We start from the raw sequence: 16,392 nt of genomic DNA, 5'->3' as shown, positions 1-16,392 counted from the left end.
AAAATGATTGCCAATCATGATTTGTGTATTAAAGAATGTTTGTAATAGAAGATTATTATTGAGATGTTCAGAAATGTTTTGATATAAACATTAATAGGCCCAAGCTTAAAAGTCCAGAGTTTTAAAGAAAATAATGATGTTATATAGGCTAGTCTAAAAATATTAGCTTGTAATTCAAAATAGACAAAAGACGTTATGAAATCATGATGAATTTCTATTTAAGGGTATACCATGAAATATACATTTTATAATTATTCTAGTTTTTGAAGAATAGTCGTAGCGTAGGTTTTGTTCTCTGGTTGCCATTGAAATGTAATTATGAGAATATTTTATTATGAATGCTTATGTCTCGGGCGGGGGTCATGAGAGTTTATAAACTATTTGGACATAACTACCATTTTTCCTGAAAGGATCTGATGAAAATGAGTTTTTAAAAAATATCTTTTACTTTTTAGACAATTGTTTATCCTTTCTTTTATTCATGTATGATTATCGGATACAGTTCAACATAGTCCTTCAAATCTATCCATTTGATCGATTTTTGATATTGTACAAGTACAAGGATTTTCAATTTAGAGAGAATTCTTTCACCTGATATGTTTTGATGGCAATCAAGCAATTTTGATTTGCTTACCCCCTCAATCATTTCGAGGTTATCAATTTAAAATTCAGCCGATTCAAAATGTCTTTATGTATCAATTTGTTGATTTTAAAAAAAAACCCTCGATTATTTCTTCACAGTATTACTATTCCATCAAGGATATCTCCATTGGAGGACAATGTATTTGTTATGGCCATGCCGCTTATTGCAGACGTCACATGACTGAACAAGATGTAAGTCAGATAGTCAACTTTGTGTCTACTTCACTATTTTGATTACACTTTAAAGAAAAACATCAACTATGAAATAATCGAGCCACCGCTACTACCTACTTTGTTTATTGTACAAATCCTCTCAGTACAAATATATTTCTATTCCTGTTTCATAAATCTAAGATTGTATTGAATTACATATAAATACCACAAACCAATTCAACTTCTTTAACTTAACTAAATGAAAATGTACAAACAAGTTCATGGTCTCTTTTCTCAGCGTTTGCAATGTCAGTGTCTCCACAACACCGCGGGAGATAACTGTGAATATTGTCTGCCAAAGTTCAACCAAAAACCATGGCAAGTAGGAGGAATTCAGAACATTGGCTGTGAAGGTAGACTATACCACTTTTTTTACAATTTTAAAATGAAAAACCAGTCATTTTTATTCAAAACACTTCAAAGAAAGTACTGTTTCATCATCTTCTGACGAAGAACTGTAAGTTTACATGAAACACAAATGATATCATGATAATGCACATTTTGTACAACTTTTTAGTATCAATTGTGGTTGAAAACGGATGCAGTGGATGTCATGTATTCTTGTGGTAGACTGCGATGACATGAATATTAGAGTTTTAAAAATATTTTAAAAAAATTGTATTTCAGAGTGTAATTGCCATGGAAAAGCAGATGAATGTGTTTATAATGCCACTGTCGCTGCCAAGAACCAGAGTTTAGATATGGAAAATCGCTATGAAGGAGGAGGTGTTTGTCTTAACTGCAAGGTAAGTTATGAAAATCACAAAAATATTGATTAGTTTTAGTGCAAACAATAAAAGCATTGCAATGAGATTATTTCAAAATATAACTCCACAAAATTGTTTTAAGCATTACTGTCTAAGATGAGATAATTAAAACATCAATTTATAGGATGTGAAAGTGACAAAATAGCAGGCACTGGTGTAAGTTTTAAAATCTGAAAAGGTGTGTTGTGTTGGTAACATTGACTGACAAAGCAGAGAGAATAATACAATTAAAAGAATGATATGTTTTTTATAAACCTTTTTTGTCAGGAATATACAACCGGCATTAACTGTGAAAAGTGTATCGACGGCTATTTTAGACGACCCGGAATGACACCCAATCTGCCACGACCATGTATGAAGTGTCGGTGTGTAGAGACAGCCACGTCCTCCAGTCAGTGTGTGCCTGATGACAGCATGACCAGCCAAGGATTGGTAAGTTAAACAATTGTAACCACATCCGTTGAAATATAGAATTTTAGTGTGTTTTTATTATCATATCCTCTGTTCGATGTATAAATAGATTCATGCAAATAAATGTTGAAACTTACAAAAACAAGACACTAATCAAAACTTTAATGGAGAAACAACGATTTGAAGAAAACAAAAGGCACATAAGTCCAATTAACATAACACTTTCATCTCTGACTGCGATATTAAACAATATAATTCTTGCGAAAGGGAGAGAATTTTCGAGAAGGGTTTTTTAATGTTATACTTTATCTACACATATCCGCCGTCTTATTGAGCACATATACGACTTGAAATCATGTTTTTTTAAATTGTCAAAATGAATTTTCTATATTTATAGATAGAAAAAAATAAGTGGACCCACGTTATAAGAGTCCTCAAACATGTTTAATCGTCTATTTGTGATTAGTGCAACAAACAATTTATGATACTTTTTGATACTGATATGCGGCCATTTTGATAAATTGTCTAATCCAATTCTATTTTGGTCTACCCTCATTTCAAAATGAATTTTTGAAATAGTTTACTTGGTTTTAATGTGGCACCATTACAATTTTATTTATATTGCTCGATACTTTCAGTAAAGATTATTTAAAAGGTTATGATACATGTATTGTTTTGATAGAAAAAAAAAACACATTAGGAACTGTTGTGTTTTTGGACCTATTAAAAAACTAGTTGATATAATCTTTATGCCATTATAAGCATAGTCGCAAGCAAAAATGAATTACGTTTCTGAGAACACATTCCTTAGCAAATAATGTCTCTTTTCTCATTTGACCTTACATCATTATTTATATTCTCAGAAATAGCTGATATCCAGTCATGAGCAAGTTTACTTGTGAAATAATCATTTGGCCAAGTGGCCTACTTATTGTATGGGTGTTTTAAGTCTGGAAAATTATATGAACAAATTCGCACTAGGTAAAATTCGACTGTCTTAAAACGAAACGTGGCACAAAAAAGAAACAACCGCTCCAGGCTCAAAGCCTCCATGGCTACCAATTCTTACCACACTTAACTAAAGCAATGAAACACAAGTCATGTAATATAAAACTTGTTTTTGCAAATGCCATAGAAACAAAGATGATTTTATTATTGATTGCTGTTGTCCTTTTTGTTTGTTGAAGGGAGAGTTTGAGTCCGAAATAGTTACTTTTCATACTTCGTTTTGTACAAAGATGTTCAAAGATATTTTATACCATCAGACAGGATGATACATTTGCATAGATATTCATAAAATGTTTTTTTCTTAATTTTACAGAGAGCTGGAGATTGTATATGTAAAAAAGGATTCACTGGACGCTCGTGTGACAGATGTGCCGTTGGTTACTTCGGATTCCCTAGATGTCGCCTGTGCAAATGCAACTCTGGAGGAACCATCAACCCGGAGTCTTGTGACCTGCCATGTTCCTGCAAGGTCTGTCTATTTTAACTAAATAGTTAGTAATGTGGCCAGTTTTGCTCTAGTTATTCAGTGTTATGTCATGAAAATTTATAACTAATGATTATGGCGTAAAGGTTATGCTTTATTCTGATGAGAAGTAAATAAAAATGGTCAGATGAAATGGAACCAATACAGATAAAGCTAATGTTATCACAGTATTTACCTTCGTTAATAGGTGTCCTGGGTATATTTATCTTCAAGTTATCTGTAATATATTTGTTTAGGAGGAGACGCTAAGGGGAAGAAGGAAATCCGTCTTTCATTATTTTATTTAGAAAAAAAAAACAAAATAAAATTGTGTGTGCTATCTAAATCTTTACTGAATTTGGGAAAATAAACATCTTTTGTAGTAATTATTGCCAATCTGGTCATTTACTCTTCCTATAATCAGCGACATACAGTCTTTAATACTGTTATCATTGATGTAATAGTGAGTCTGTTCTCATGCTGAGAACAGCACACACTCTATTGTACCATCAATCTTATAAATTAGAAGTCTAGGACTTGTCAGATAGCTTCAAAAGACTGAAATAACCCAGGCGTCAGCCACAGTGCACTTCCGCAAATTGAGCTACGGCGAGGTGACCTGCTCAAGGCCACAAAGCGCAACGGGTATTCAAACTCGTTACCTTTCGGGTACGAAGAAAAGACCGAACCGCTGATCCACACCAATTATCGACAGTAATAAGTTATTCTAAAATATTGGCTCTATCTCTAAAACTGGAGGATCATGTCTGAGCGGGACTTAAGCAGCATTCATCTTTATAAAGTGAAGTGTGATTGTTGATATTGACATAACTACAGCTAAATTGTCGATGAACTTACATCTCCTACAGACAAATTGTGACAGATCATCCTGTTTGAGACAGATATCATTCCCAAATGTACGCACAAGAGTTTTTCAATAAAATTTTCACTGACATATTTTCAGGACAATGTAGCTGGCAGTCAATGTGACAGGTGCAAGCCAGGCTTCTTCAATTTGCAGAGATCAAATCCTTTTGGATGCGCAGAGTGTTTCTGTTTTGGAGTGTCCAGGAGCTGCAAGAGTGTCGGCTGGGGTCTTTCGAAGGTATTAAGGCCTATATACTGGTTGCTTTTATTTGTTAATTCTTATACAATATCATTAATTACTCTTTTTCTTGTTTTAAAAAAAAATGTATTTCACATACTGAGTATTTTCGTATTGTGTATGTTAAATAGTTTTTCATTTTGCTTTTTAATTTCATACTATTCAGACATTTATCATTTAATTCTACGCAAATCTTTTTATTACTATAAATTTTAATGTATGTAAGTGGCTAAACTTTGCACTGATAGTTTTGCTGTTCGTTTGTCTTTTTCTGTTTTTGTCTCCTTTTTTGGTTAAGAATTTAGTGCGTTTGTGAATCTCTTTGGATATTTAAGCATCAGGAAAAAGTAAGGGGCTATGATACATTTCATCTGATTGGATACATAAGTTATTTATATTTCATTTGATCATATTCAAGATTAGCTTATTAAGGTATTGAACACAAAGGGCAAAGCACTTGCTAGTCTTAAATTCCATCCGTTATTAGTGTTTCTATTTGTCTATTTGACAAAGGATTGTAATTTGCGTCCACAATAACGAATGCAACATTTGAATGGTCCTAATGTTGCTATTATTTTCTTATCAACATCTCATCGTTAGTCTTGCAACCCTTACACTTATTTTACGGTTAATTTTCTTCAATAGCAAACGTTATAATCAAAGGTAGAAAACCACTGCATTTTGAAGAGCTGGCATCGATCCCAGCGAAGACATAAAATGATTACATAATATATGTGTCCTATTCATTGTAATCTGGGCTTGGTATTGTTACGTGCTCTTAGCAACAATGTTCCATTGCGCGCGCGCGCGCACACACACACACACACACACACAAACACACACACATTTACACATTTTCGCCTCTATTATTATGATCTAATAATATCAATATATATGTATTCTGTGTTTACTTGAAAAAGGCCAAGGGCCGAAACGTCGTTTGTTTTGTGTTATTCACTCATGAGTCAGATTTACTCCCTTTATCTTTATCTCCATTTTATTGACTCATTTAGGCACCTCTATTTATTAGCAATAATGTTCATCGCTTTGAAAATATTGCTATATTTGATTTGTGTTAAAGGGATATCGTGTATTTCTGTTTTATTTATTTTTAATTAGGTAGCAGATGTGAATGGCTGGGTATTGTCCACACTCAAGCCAGGAGGTCTAACTCTACTACCTCGACAATTTGATGGCTGGCTTGAAGCCAAGACGTATTTGCTGAGAATTGATAAGGTGGACCCACGGTCTTATTCTCAAGATGATATTCATTATTGGAATGCCCCAATGACTTACCTAGGAAACAGAGTATGTAATTGACTTTTCACTTAATACTTTTGTAAATTGAAAAATAGATGATTATCGCACATAGACAAACCAAATTTGATAGTATTGTTATCGACACGTTTTTCTCATTGACAATCTTCTTTTATTTTTGGTTTACGAATTTTACTAAGAATCTTTTATCATTCAATTTCAATTTACCCAGTTTTGTATATGGCATTGCTAAATTCTGCTTAAAACAAAAATAAATGACGGAGCTTGATAGTCAGATTCATTTTTTTGTGTTTTTTTAATTGTTGATGGACCATAACTTTTAAATAAACCATCCCCAATTTTGACCATAATTTTCAGCTGAGTTCCTATGGTGGCAATTTAGAGTTTACCCTAAAATACATCCTTGACAGCAAGATCCGCAACCAATACCATCTCGGAGAGCCCAACGTAGTTCTTGAAGTGAGTCAAGATTAGTATGGCATTTCTAGATGTATGATTTACACATTGGTATTTAATGTACCCAATCAGTTTAATAAATATTTCTGATCTCCATTGTTCACAAGGGACGGTTGTGATTAATGATGTTATAGCAATGCTAAACACGTTTGGAAATGGATAAAAATAAAATACGCACGAGTTGTTTTATTTATCAGTCCATAATTCCTAGGTGATTTTATTTATTTCTTTCATTTACAACATCATTCAGTGGCTCCATAAAAGCTGCATTGTTTATTAAATCGCTTCTTAATTTCATAAATGAACAATTGTGTGTATGCCCTCAATGTCCTTAAAACCGAAAAGGTAGTTCATCGTACAATGCCGAGCAAAGCAGATAATAAAATAATAAATGACCAAAAAACAACCAAAACATCAGGCTGTTCAATCTGAACTGGACATCAGAACTGATTGCAGAACATATAGTTACAAGAATTTTCTTTGAAAACACCATGTTGTCATTTGAAATAATAAATTGTATGTTATACTATTATTTAAAGGGTTCCAACATGTCCTTGACAACAAACAAGGAATACTTGAGAGAGATCCGAGAGAATGTTGTTCGCATTCCTCTCCATGAAGACTCGTGGTACCATTTGGAAGATGGCAATCCTGCAACTCGAGAGGATTTGATGAAAGTCCTGTACAACATCAATAGACTGTTGATTAGGGCAACATACCACACAGCCCAGGATACTGTTTAGTAAGTGTATTGGCTTGTTGTGCATAATTACAAAACCTCTATGATTGGAATTCTTCTTAATTACCAGTATCATCACCACTTTTATGACATCAACAGCTTAGAACATAATTAATTCTTGCAGAGATTAGAAACTATCGCATGTTTTTCTCAAGTGTGATATACATAAGCATTGAATATGTCACTAACAAATAAAACAAGTCTAATTCAAAATAGCAACAACAGAAGAAGGAGATTATATTTGAGATTTTTTCCCCATCTGAATTTTTTTTTCAAAAGCGCATAAAAGCTTATCAATCCTTTCTCTTTTTTTAAGTCTTAAGAATGTGCTTTTAGACTCTGCTAGCATGATGGTTATGGATGGAAGTTCTCTGCCATCCGTAGAGCAATGTCGATGCCCCAGTGGATACTCTGGTCTGTCTTGTGAGGTAATCTTTACGTTGATTATAGATTATTTTTGTATCTTTTCATAGCATGATAGAACACAATTGGATTTTTAAAACTTTTCGAGTCAAGTTTGAAAACATTTGATTAGTATGTTTAGATTTTTTATTGGATACTTTTTAGTAACTTAGTCATATATGTGAATATTTGAAGGGTTTTGGAGCGCTTTTCTTAAGAAGAGATTTTGATGTTGTCCATTATAAAACATACAATATGAACAAGAGCAAGCTTTTTAAAAACATTCTACATACAATTTGAAAAGTGATTTTTTGAACCTTTACCTACACTTTCTTTACTCAATGATATCAGAACTTATATAACATATGTGATTGTTTCCAAGCCATCCCCTGTCCTCTTTTGTCGAGAAATATTCATCACGACATTTCAGGATGGATATAAGTCTATTATTTCTATGACAAGAATAGTGTTTTTACGTGCCTTTAACTGAATACTAAGCAGCTTATGCATATTATATGTCAGTTTTCCTCTTCAACGTGTCTTATTCCTTCTTTTTTTCTTCAAATATATCGATTGCCTCATTCAAACTGAGTATTAACGTCTATGTCCCTATTTAAAAGACAAAAAAATTGGGTACTTTTCTGATAGTCAATATTGCTCGGCAGCTTAATGCCAAATACGTTGATCCACATGCGGATCTCGTGCTGAGAATGTGTAAAAGTGACTGTCAACATTAGGTGGAAGAATATTCCAATTTTGATACCATGGCTTTATGTTTCATTAAAGAATGGTTTTGCGGAAGGCATAGAACATCTCACTAAACTACTGTATATATTTTCCTACTTTGTATATTACATACTTTATTAATTTCTTTGCACTGTTATAGATAACTTTTACCATGTTTAAAACATGCCTTTATTTTATATAATTATCCCAATCCTCATTATTACATACAACCCATTTTTCTTTTTAGAGTTGTTCCCCTGGATGGAGGAGAGTAAATAAGCAGCTTTACAGGGGCCGATGTGAGAAATGTCAATGCAATAACCATGCATCTGAGTGTGATCCCTACACAGGAGTTTGCCTTGTGAGTATTGGGCTTCACAACTTATTTTAGTCTACCCTGAAATAGACAAAGCAGTAAATAGGCAAAATTTTGTTGTAACAATCTGTAACATATTCTAATCTCATTAGAAAAGGACTGATATCCATTATCTACAAATTATATCTTGGGTCCGTCTCAGGTCGTATAAGCCACTCGATAATCTTTTGATATCGATTTTAGGTATATTGAAAACCCAAATAATTAACCTGGGAAACTAATTTTCTTTTTTCTGATAGCCCATGCCATTTCATGTTTAAATTCGCACACACACATTGTAACACCAGAGGGATTAAATTAATTTATTGATGAAATGGTATTGGTGCTAGATAGTTTTGAAAATACTGTAAAGAATGTTTCTTCCTCTGTTTGAAAGAAACACTAAATATGAATTTCCATATATTATGAATGAAAGGTATTTTATTTGTTTAATTTACTTATTTTTTATTTCATGTCAGGACTGTCAACACAGTACAACTGGTGCTAACTGTGAACTCTGTCTTCCTGGATTTTACGGTGATCCACGATATGGAACTGCGGATGATTGCAAGCCATGTGCTTGTCCCTTGGTGTCTGGCAACAATTTCTTTGCAGAACGCTGTGTGGCTCGTCCTTCGTCAAAAGACAAAGAGAAATATGAGTGTTTGAATTGTCAGGAGGGATATACTGGAGCCCGCTGTGAAGAGTAAGACAATTCTCTAATATCCAAATTATATTACAAATGGTTTTGCAGAATGCATTTGTCACCAATTTATTCACAATTTTCATATGTAACCATTCATCTCAAAACGGTATTCTGTCGTGATGAACCTGATGCTCAACAATGAATTTTAAACTCATTTTATGGAATCTTGGATTCATTGCACGTAAGAAACAGCTTTTTTAAATTAATTTCTTAACTGTAATTTTTACTCTTTGTGTCTATTTTCTAAGACTGAAAATATTTAAAGTCATTTGGCAGGATTTTCTTTATTATTTATGTCAGCCAATAGCCTTGTTCTAGTAATATTCGAAATAATGTTGTAATTTTATGTAGGACCGTACAATCTGTCTTTAAAACTTTCCCAGAATCCTTTCATTTAAAATTGGTCCTTTATTCTTAAATTTTTGTCTCGAATATGATTTCTTTTCAGCTTTTCAGAAACATTGTTGTACTAGTATGATTTTTTTAAAAACCTGAATAATCTCTTTCATTGATATTTCAATCCTAACTGCAAAGTAAAAGTGTATTTTTTAATTTTCTAATCCCAGATGTGCTCCAGGCTATTACGGTAACCCCATCATACCTGGAGGTTTCTGTCGTAGATGTTCCTGTGGTGGCAACATAGAGCAGGGTATCATTGGCAATTGTAACAAGAGGACCGGAGTTTGTATTCTTTGTGCCAATAATACTGAGGGAGAACATTGCGAGAGGTGTAGGCGTGGATATTATGGATCTGCTGTCAATGGAGATTGCAGACGTATGTTTGAGAACTTCCTGCCTTGATAGCATTACATCGTTGTCATTTGTTTGTATTAGAATTTAGTGATTTGCTTCAGCTTTGATACACGTGTTTGAGAGATAAACTGCATTAAACAGATTTTTAAAACATATTCAAGTGATCAGAATCCATGAATAAAAGAATTACAGATAAGTTAAATTTCAAATTTTAAATTACATTGTTTGGTTTGATTTTTAATATTACTTTTCCTTTTATTTTTATTTAATTTACTATATTGCTTTGTGAAATTATATAAATATAATTTTATTTATAAGGCTTATTTATTCATTCTTGTAATTTACGTTAGTAAAACCGATTTTCTTATGGATGGATAAAGTCTATTTATTTGTTTATTTGTACATCTTATACACCAACGACTGCAGACCATCCTTTGAAAATTGTTTTATAGTGAAATATGCAGATGATACTGCTATTCTTGGCTTATTAAAAGATAAAGTTACCGAAAAGAATTATTTCAAACAAATAAATATATTCACCGATTGGTGTAAACAAAATCAGCTTGAATTAAATGTTGAAAAAACGAAAGAACAGGTGTTTGGTGTAAAAAATAAAAACGACTTAAAGTGTGTGGCGATCGGTAAAGATGATGTTGAGATAGTTGACTATTTTAAATATTTAGGAATAACCATTGATAGTTCCCTCAATTTCTCTCAACATATTAATATAATATCTAAGAAAGTTGCCCAAAGATTATACATCCTAAGGAAATTGAGAACATTTCAAGTAAGGAAGAAAACTATGTTAAGAGTTTATGACTCATTGATTAAAAGTGTAATTGCGTTTGGCTGCACCATATGGTTTGGAGGATGCCGACTTAAAGATAAATCAAAAATTTCAAAATCTATCAAAGAGGCATCAAAAATAATAAACCATCCTCTTGATGGAGTAGAAAGAATTCATGGAAAAGCAATAGAAAGGAAAGCATTCTCAATTACCAACAATAAAAAACATATTTTATACCATGAATTTAGTCTTTTACCATCTGGGAGAAGGTTTTGTCAGATTAAATGTAGAACTAACAAGTATAAATCAACGTTCGTTCCATCAGCAATAAAAATTTTGAATATTTCATATGGTACAGAAAAACCAAGGATTGATTCGTTGACTGATTAACTGATTAATTTATTTAATGTAAGATTAACTGACCAATTGATAATGATGATAATTTTTGGTGTCGAATTGCCACAATCGTAACAAATTGAAAACGAAATGAATATGTTTATGTTGTGTATATCGCACGTGTGAAAGAAAGAAAGAGAGAGAGAGAGAGAGAGAGAGAGAGAGAGAGAGAGAGAGAGAGAGAGAGAGAGAGAGAGAGAGAAAATAAGTAGGAGTGAAATATCTGTTCAATCTTAGTTATCGTTTAACATTATAACAAGTGTAACTAAATGACAAATTGCCATATTTATGGACAATAAAGATCTATTATTATTATTATTATTATTATTATTATTATTATTATTATTTATTTATCATTTTAAAATCTTTGTATTTCAAATTTACTCTCTATACAAACCAGCAAGTTCATTATTTATCTTTCACTTTATTGTTTGTGATTTTCATAGAAGATGACATGAGAATACTGTTTGGCCTTTTTCTTAAACTCAATTTGTGTATTTTCTTGTAGTATGTGAGTGTTCCTACAGCGGTTCTTCTAGTTCAGAATGTAACCCAAGGACAGGTCAGTGCACTTGCCGCGGACTCTATGGTGGCCGCAAATGTGACCGTTGCCAGGTGAGCTATTTTTACTATTTGATTTGTTTATTTTGAGAACCCTTTTCAACTCTCCTGTCATGACAGCAATAGAAGGCAAATTAATTCATAAATTGTGGGATTAACCAGATGCCAAAAAAAAGTTATTGTAAAGTTGACATGACCACAAAGTAAATTTTTAGTTTTGTTTATCCCTTAACAAAATATTTCAGATGTTCTCAATTTCGTGTCTTCTCTATATATTCAATTTTTACCATTTATATCAACTTGATAAATTACCTCTTTGGGGCATTTGGTTACATTCTTTTATAAGATAAGTATAATAAATATAATGATTGAAATTTGAATTACAAATTATGTTATAATTCTTTTTCAAACATTTGATTTCAGCCTGGATTCGGTGATGTGTCGGCTGGCTGTAAGCCCTGTAATTGTAATAGAGTAGGATCAAAGAGCTCACAGTGTGACCCAATCAGTGGCCAGTGTCCTTGTCGTCCTGGTATGGAAGGTACTTACTGTGACAAGTGTCAGAGTGGACATTTCGGATTTTCACAGACTGGATGTAGAGGTATTGTGGTTATTGATTGATTGATTTTATTTAGATTCGGATAGCATTCCACCTGGATGATCCCACACTAACCTATACCAATCTTTTCAAACTGTTTTCTAATATATCAAACGTGATAAATACTCACCTCAACTGTTGCTATCACAACAAAGTTGTAATAGTAGCAGTAGTATCACTGGTGGTGGTGGCGGTGGTAGTAGTAGTAGTAGTAGTAGTAGTAGTAGTAGTAGTAGTAGTAGTAGTAGTAGTAGTAGTAGTAGTAGTAGTAGTAGTCGTAGTAGTAGTAGTAGTAGTCGTAGTAGAAGTAGTAGTAGTAGTAACTTTTATCTTCATTGTTCTTGTCATCTAGTTTATTCTTGATTCATGAAACTTTTTTTTGTTGTTTTTTTTTTTTTGTTTTTGTTCTTTTTTGTGCCTTCATATTTTTTGGATTATTTTTAACTGGGTGTTCGTTTTTTGTTTTTTATTTTTCATTTGTTGGATGTTTTTCACATTCGCTGTTCAACGTTTTGGGGTCGTTTAAAACCCGCTGTATACATTTTGATTTATTGTATTGATTATGATTTTACACAATATGGCACTTATGACAATATGAATTTAATTGTTATCGTTGGTAACTGAAACCTTGTTTAACGAGTAATCAAAAATAGTGCTCCAAAATGTCGATTTAAAATGGATATGCTCTCAAAACATCAGTGACCGTCTTTGCAGCTTGCATTCTATGATTGTCACTGTATCTATAATTTTTTCCAGCTTGTGACTGCTTTAGACCAGGAACCAACAATTCAGTCGACTGTGACCCAATATCTGGTAGATGTATATGCAAAACCGATGTCACTGGCAGGAAATGTGATTCTTGCAAGGTAATAACTTGATCATCAAAGTGATATATTTATTCATATTCCATTTGGGTATATCAAACAAGGATGTCATCTTTGCATCCACTGTAACTTCCTCCTATTTTTTCTAATACTATGTGTGTTTGATTATATGGATGCGTGTGTATGAATTGTTAGTTATCTTTTGAAGTAAAGAAATTAAAAGTCTTCAGTGATAAAAAGAATTTTAATATGTTTTGTATTTGTTTTACATAAGTTAATGTTTTATTTTTAACAATTTGTAAAAGACATCATAATCCCGGATGAAGGCCAACTTACTCTTTTTAAAATATGTTTTATGTTTCGAAGTAAAATTGAAGCATTGCGTTATTCTAAATTTGATACCTGCTCAATGACTTACTACCTTTATTATTTGAACTTCCTAGTTAGCTTCTTATTCCCATTATATGTCTTTAAATTTTAAATCCTTGCAGCTTTCATCTTATTAGATTATTTCATGTTAATTCTTGTCGCCATCTCATTTTTATTACAGAATGATCACTTCGGTCTCCTGTCAGGAAAGGGATGTTCTCCCTGTAACTGTGATGGGATCGGATCTAGAAACATGCAATGTGCTGGGGATTCTGGACAATGTAACTGTCGGCCTGGTGTTGGAGGACTCCGATGTAACCGTTGCCAGCCTGGCTATTATGGGTTCTCTACATATGGATGCAGACGTTAGTATTGCCACAACTTGTTAACTTATTTCTACTACGGCTTTACTCGTATTACTATTTTTTTAAGCTGAAGAAGTTTCAATGATACAGTGCCTGACAAAGCAGAAAGAAGATTACAACAAAATAATCAGAGTCTTCAGTTGATTTTTTGGGATGATTTGTCTTGTATTTTTTCCAGCTTTGTGTCAGTCAAACCTTTTCAGATTCTTATCTTGGACCAGTGCCTGCTCGGGTGATAGAACGTCTAGATTGTGTAAAGCTCATATCTTTCGCATTTGATAGGTGATTCCTGTTTTAGTAAAGCACTACTAATGAGAGGAATTTAACGACGATTGATGAATGGGACAATTTCTTTTTCTGGGTAGATAATGTTACGTCAAAAATGAAGACTGATTTATGGCATGTCATAGAAGTTGCTCCATTTTCAGAAGTTATCGAGAATTAATTGATAAATTTACGAATTTTACGCAGGACACCCAAACATCTCTGAATCGAAATAAATATGCAGATTTTTGTGACTGTGACAAAGTGATTTACACAAATGCCCTTATTATATTTAATGAAGAACATTCTAATTTGATCTAAAACGACCAGGTTGCAAGCCTTGTACACAAAAGGGTCATGTATGTGACCCCATTACAGGTCAGTGTGCCTGTCCTCCAAATACAGAAGGACCCAACTGTGAAAAGTGTATCACCAATTGTTGGGGTCATAATAAAAACAAGGGCTGCAAGGTAGGAAAATAAGATTTTGTGCTTTCATTGCTTTAATTTAGGTTATTAACCCTTAACGGTGAGACTGGATCTCTTTCTTCATAATTTGTTTCATTTACGTGGTCACAGCTCTAGATCAGGCCTGCCTCACACTGTGGAAAATTCTTAAAACTACAAAGTTTTGGCTCAAATCATAAACCTATATAATCCAATAACTTTCTGAAAGGGAAAAACGGATGTCAAAGCCCTTATATTGCAAGTGCTATGAATCATTTTTCAATGCCCCCGAAGTCAAATTTTTAATTTATGAAGCAAGTTATGGTGAGTTTGTTTTGAAAACTTAATAAGAACTTTAAAGATTTCTTGTCAGCAGGTTTTGTCCAGACCTAATCTACTTAATCAAGAAAGCAGTCATTGTTATTGCTCTTCTATTAAAATCTGAGAGATACGGTGTTAGGGAAGAGTAAGATCTCGCTCCACCTTTAAGGGTTAATAATTATTTTAATAGAAGGTTTTGGTGGCTAAAATTAAGGTCTTAGTAATTTATTTTTTACTAATGTTGGTTCAAATTAATATACATTCTTACCTGGTGTGGTTTATAACTTTTTTACAACTTATTTTTGGTTAACTTAACTAGTAAAGAGTTACTTTTAAAAATATTGACGAGCACTCCTATAAGGAACACACTGAAACTAATTAATGGAAATAAAGAAGGCATGTTTATTTCATTTAGTTTTCGCCTGATCAGTTCATAGAATAATGAACTGCTGAAATAATAATTATTTTTTAAAACCCAGTGTTGTCCTTTATACTCATGCTCTTGTATTTTTCTAAGTAATATTATAGTTCAGCTAGTTAATTTGATTTTCACATGTATAAGATAACTGATAAAATTATTTCACATTAGTCCAAGAATTTTCTGGGAAATTTATTGTTTTGCTTTTTTATTGCTAACAGCTTTCAGCTTAAAATATCATTGTCATGTTTTAAATGCCTTTTGCAATAGCCACAGAACAAGAAATCTTTAAACAAAAACAAAAGGTCAAATCCGAGAAAAGAACGTAGGAGAAGAAGGAAAGACTGTAGAATGAAAAAAGGGAAGAGAAGGAGACATAGATGCAGATTGAGAAAACTAGCCAAATTACGTAAGAGGAAGGTGAGACTCCATGTCGGTATCTTCTGAGGCATGGATCATTTGTAAACATGAGGTTGTGACAAAGAGTGGTTCGTGTAGGTATGAAAAATAGGAAAAACAAATTTGATTTTATATCAAGAATTAAGTAAACAGTGGCACAAAAAATGATAATTTTATTTAATTTGGCCTCCTTCTTTGAAAATTGGCAGATGATGAATAATCCATAAACTGAAAGTTTGATATTGTCCCAAGAGCATTTTTCTAATATGTCTTAGGGGGGATTAAGAATTAAAAACAGTCGAAATTAATTAATTAATTCAGAAGTTTCAAAATTAATGTGATGTTTAACAGGCCAATCAAAAACTCATCATAGTTTTAATTTAGTATTTAAATTATTTTGACTTTATATCACCCCACCCCTACCCAATACCTCCGCTTACCCTATCATATTTCAACATATTGTCACAGCCTCAAATATTTTCTTGATAATATTAGTTGTACTCTTTTCTCAAGTAAAATAAATAGTTTTATTTGAACAGAGATCGTCTTTCAATTGTGCTAATAGCATGAGTCTTTAAAATGAATTTCTTGTCATAGTTCTCCTGTAGTTAACAAAAGAC

At 32.7% G+C, this 16,392-nt stretch overlaps 1 protein-coding gene across 6 annotated transcripts in view; it reads left to right on the top strand.

The window, feature by feature from the left end:
* LOC144961097 (laminin subunit alpha-2-like) overlaps positions 1–16,392 on the top strand; it is a 180,041-nt gene that overhangs the window by 78,822 nt on the left and 84,827 nt on the right. For 5 of the 6 annotated variants that reach the window (XM_078894434.1, XM_078894439.1, XM_078894423.1 and 2 more), the window contains exons 6-23: positions 742–834; positions 1,094–1,208; positions 1,483–1,601; positions 1,890–2,054; positions 3,355–3,510; positions 4,469–4,609; positions 5,729–5,917; positions 6,245–6,346; positions 6,883–7,085; positions 7,399–7,510; positions 8,458–8,571; positions 9,045–9,271; positions 9,838–10,046; positions 11,716–11,822; positions 12,192–12,369; positions 13,123–13,232; positions 13,741–13,924; positions 14,519–14,658. In XM_078894434.1, coding sequence (XP_078750560.1) covers positions 742–834; positions 1,094–1,208; positions 1,483–1,601; positions 1,890–2,054; positions 3,355–3,510; positions 4,469–4,609; positions 5,729–5,917; positions 6,245–6,346; positions 6,883–7,085; positions 7,399–7,510; positions 8,458–8,571; positions 9,045–9,271; positions 9,838–10,046; positions 11,716–11,822; positions 12,192–12,369; positions 13,123–13,232; positions 13,741–13,924; positions 14,519–14,658 — 2,664 coding nt within the window. Of the gene's footprint in view, positions 1–741; positions 835–1,093; positions 1,209–1,482; positions 1,602–1,889; positions 2,055–3,354; positions 3,511–4,468; positions 4,610–5,728; positions 5,918–6,244; positions 6,347–6,882; positions 7,086–7,398; positions 7,511–8,457; positions 8,572–9,044; positions 9,272–9,837; positions 10,047–11,715; positions 11,823–12,191; positions 12,370–13,122; positions 13,233–13,740; positions 13,925–14,518; positions 14,659–15,643; positions 15,794–16,392 lie in introns of all 6 variants that reach the window. The other variant, XM_078894427.1, reaches the window with a different exon arrangement.

This window comes from Berghia stephanieae, chromosome 1, assembly GCF_034508935.2.
Source record: "Berghia stephanieae isolate SIO BIC M18660-M18661 chromosome 1, UCSD_Bste_1.3, whole genome shotgun sequence".
Lineage (NCBI taxonomy): Eukaryota > Metazoa > Mollusca > Gastropoda > Nudibranchia > Aeolidiidae > Berghia > Berghia stephanieae.
This window is presented reverse-complemented; position numbering and strand designations above follow the sequence as displayed.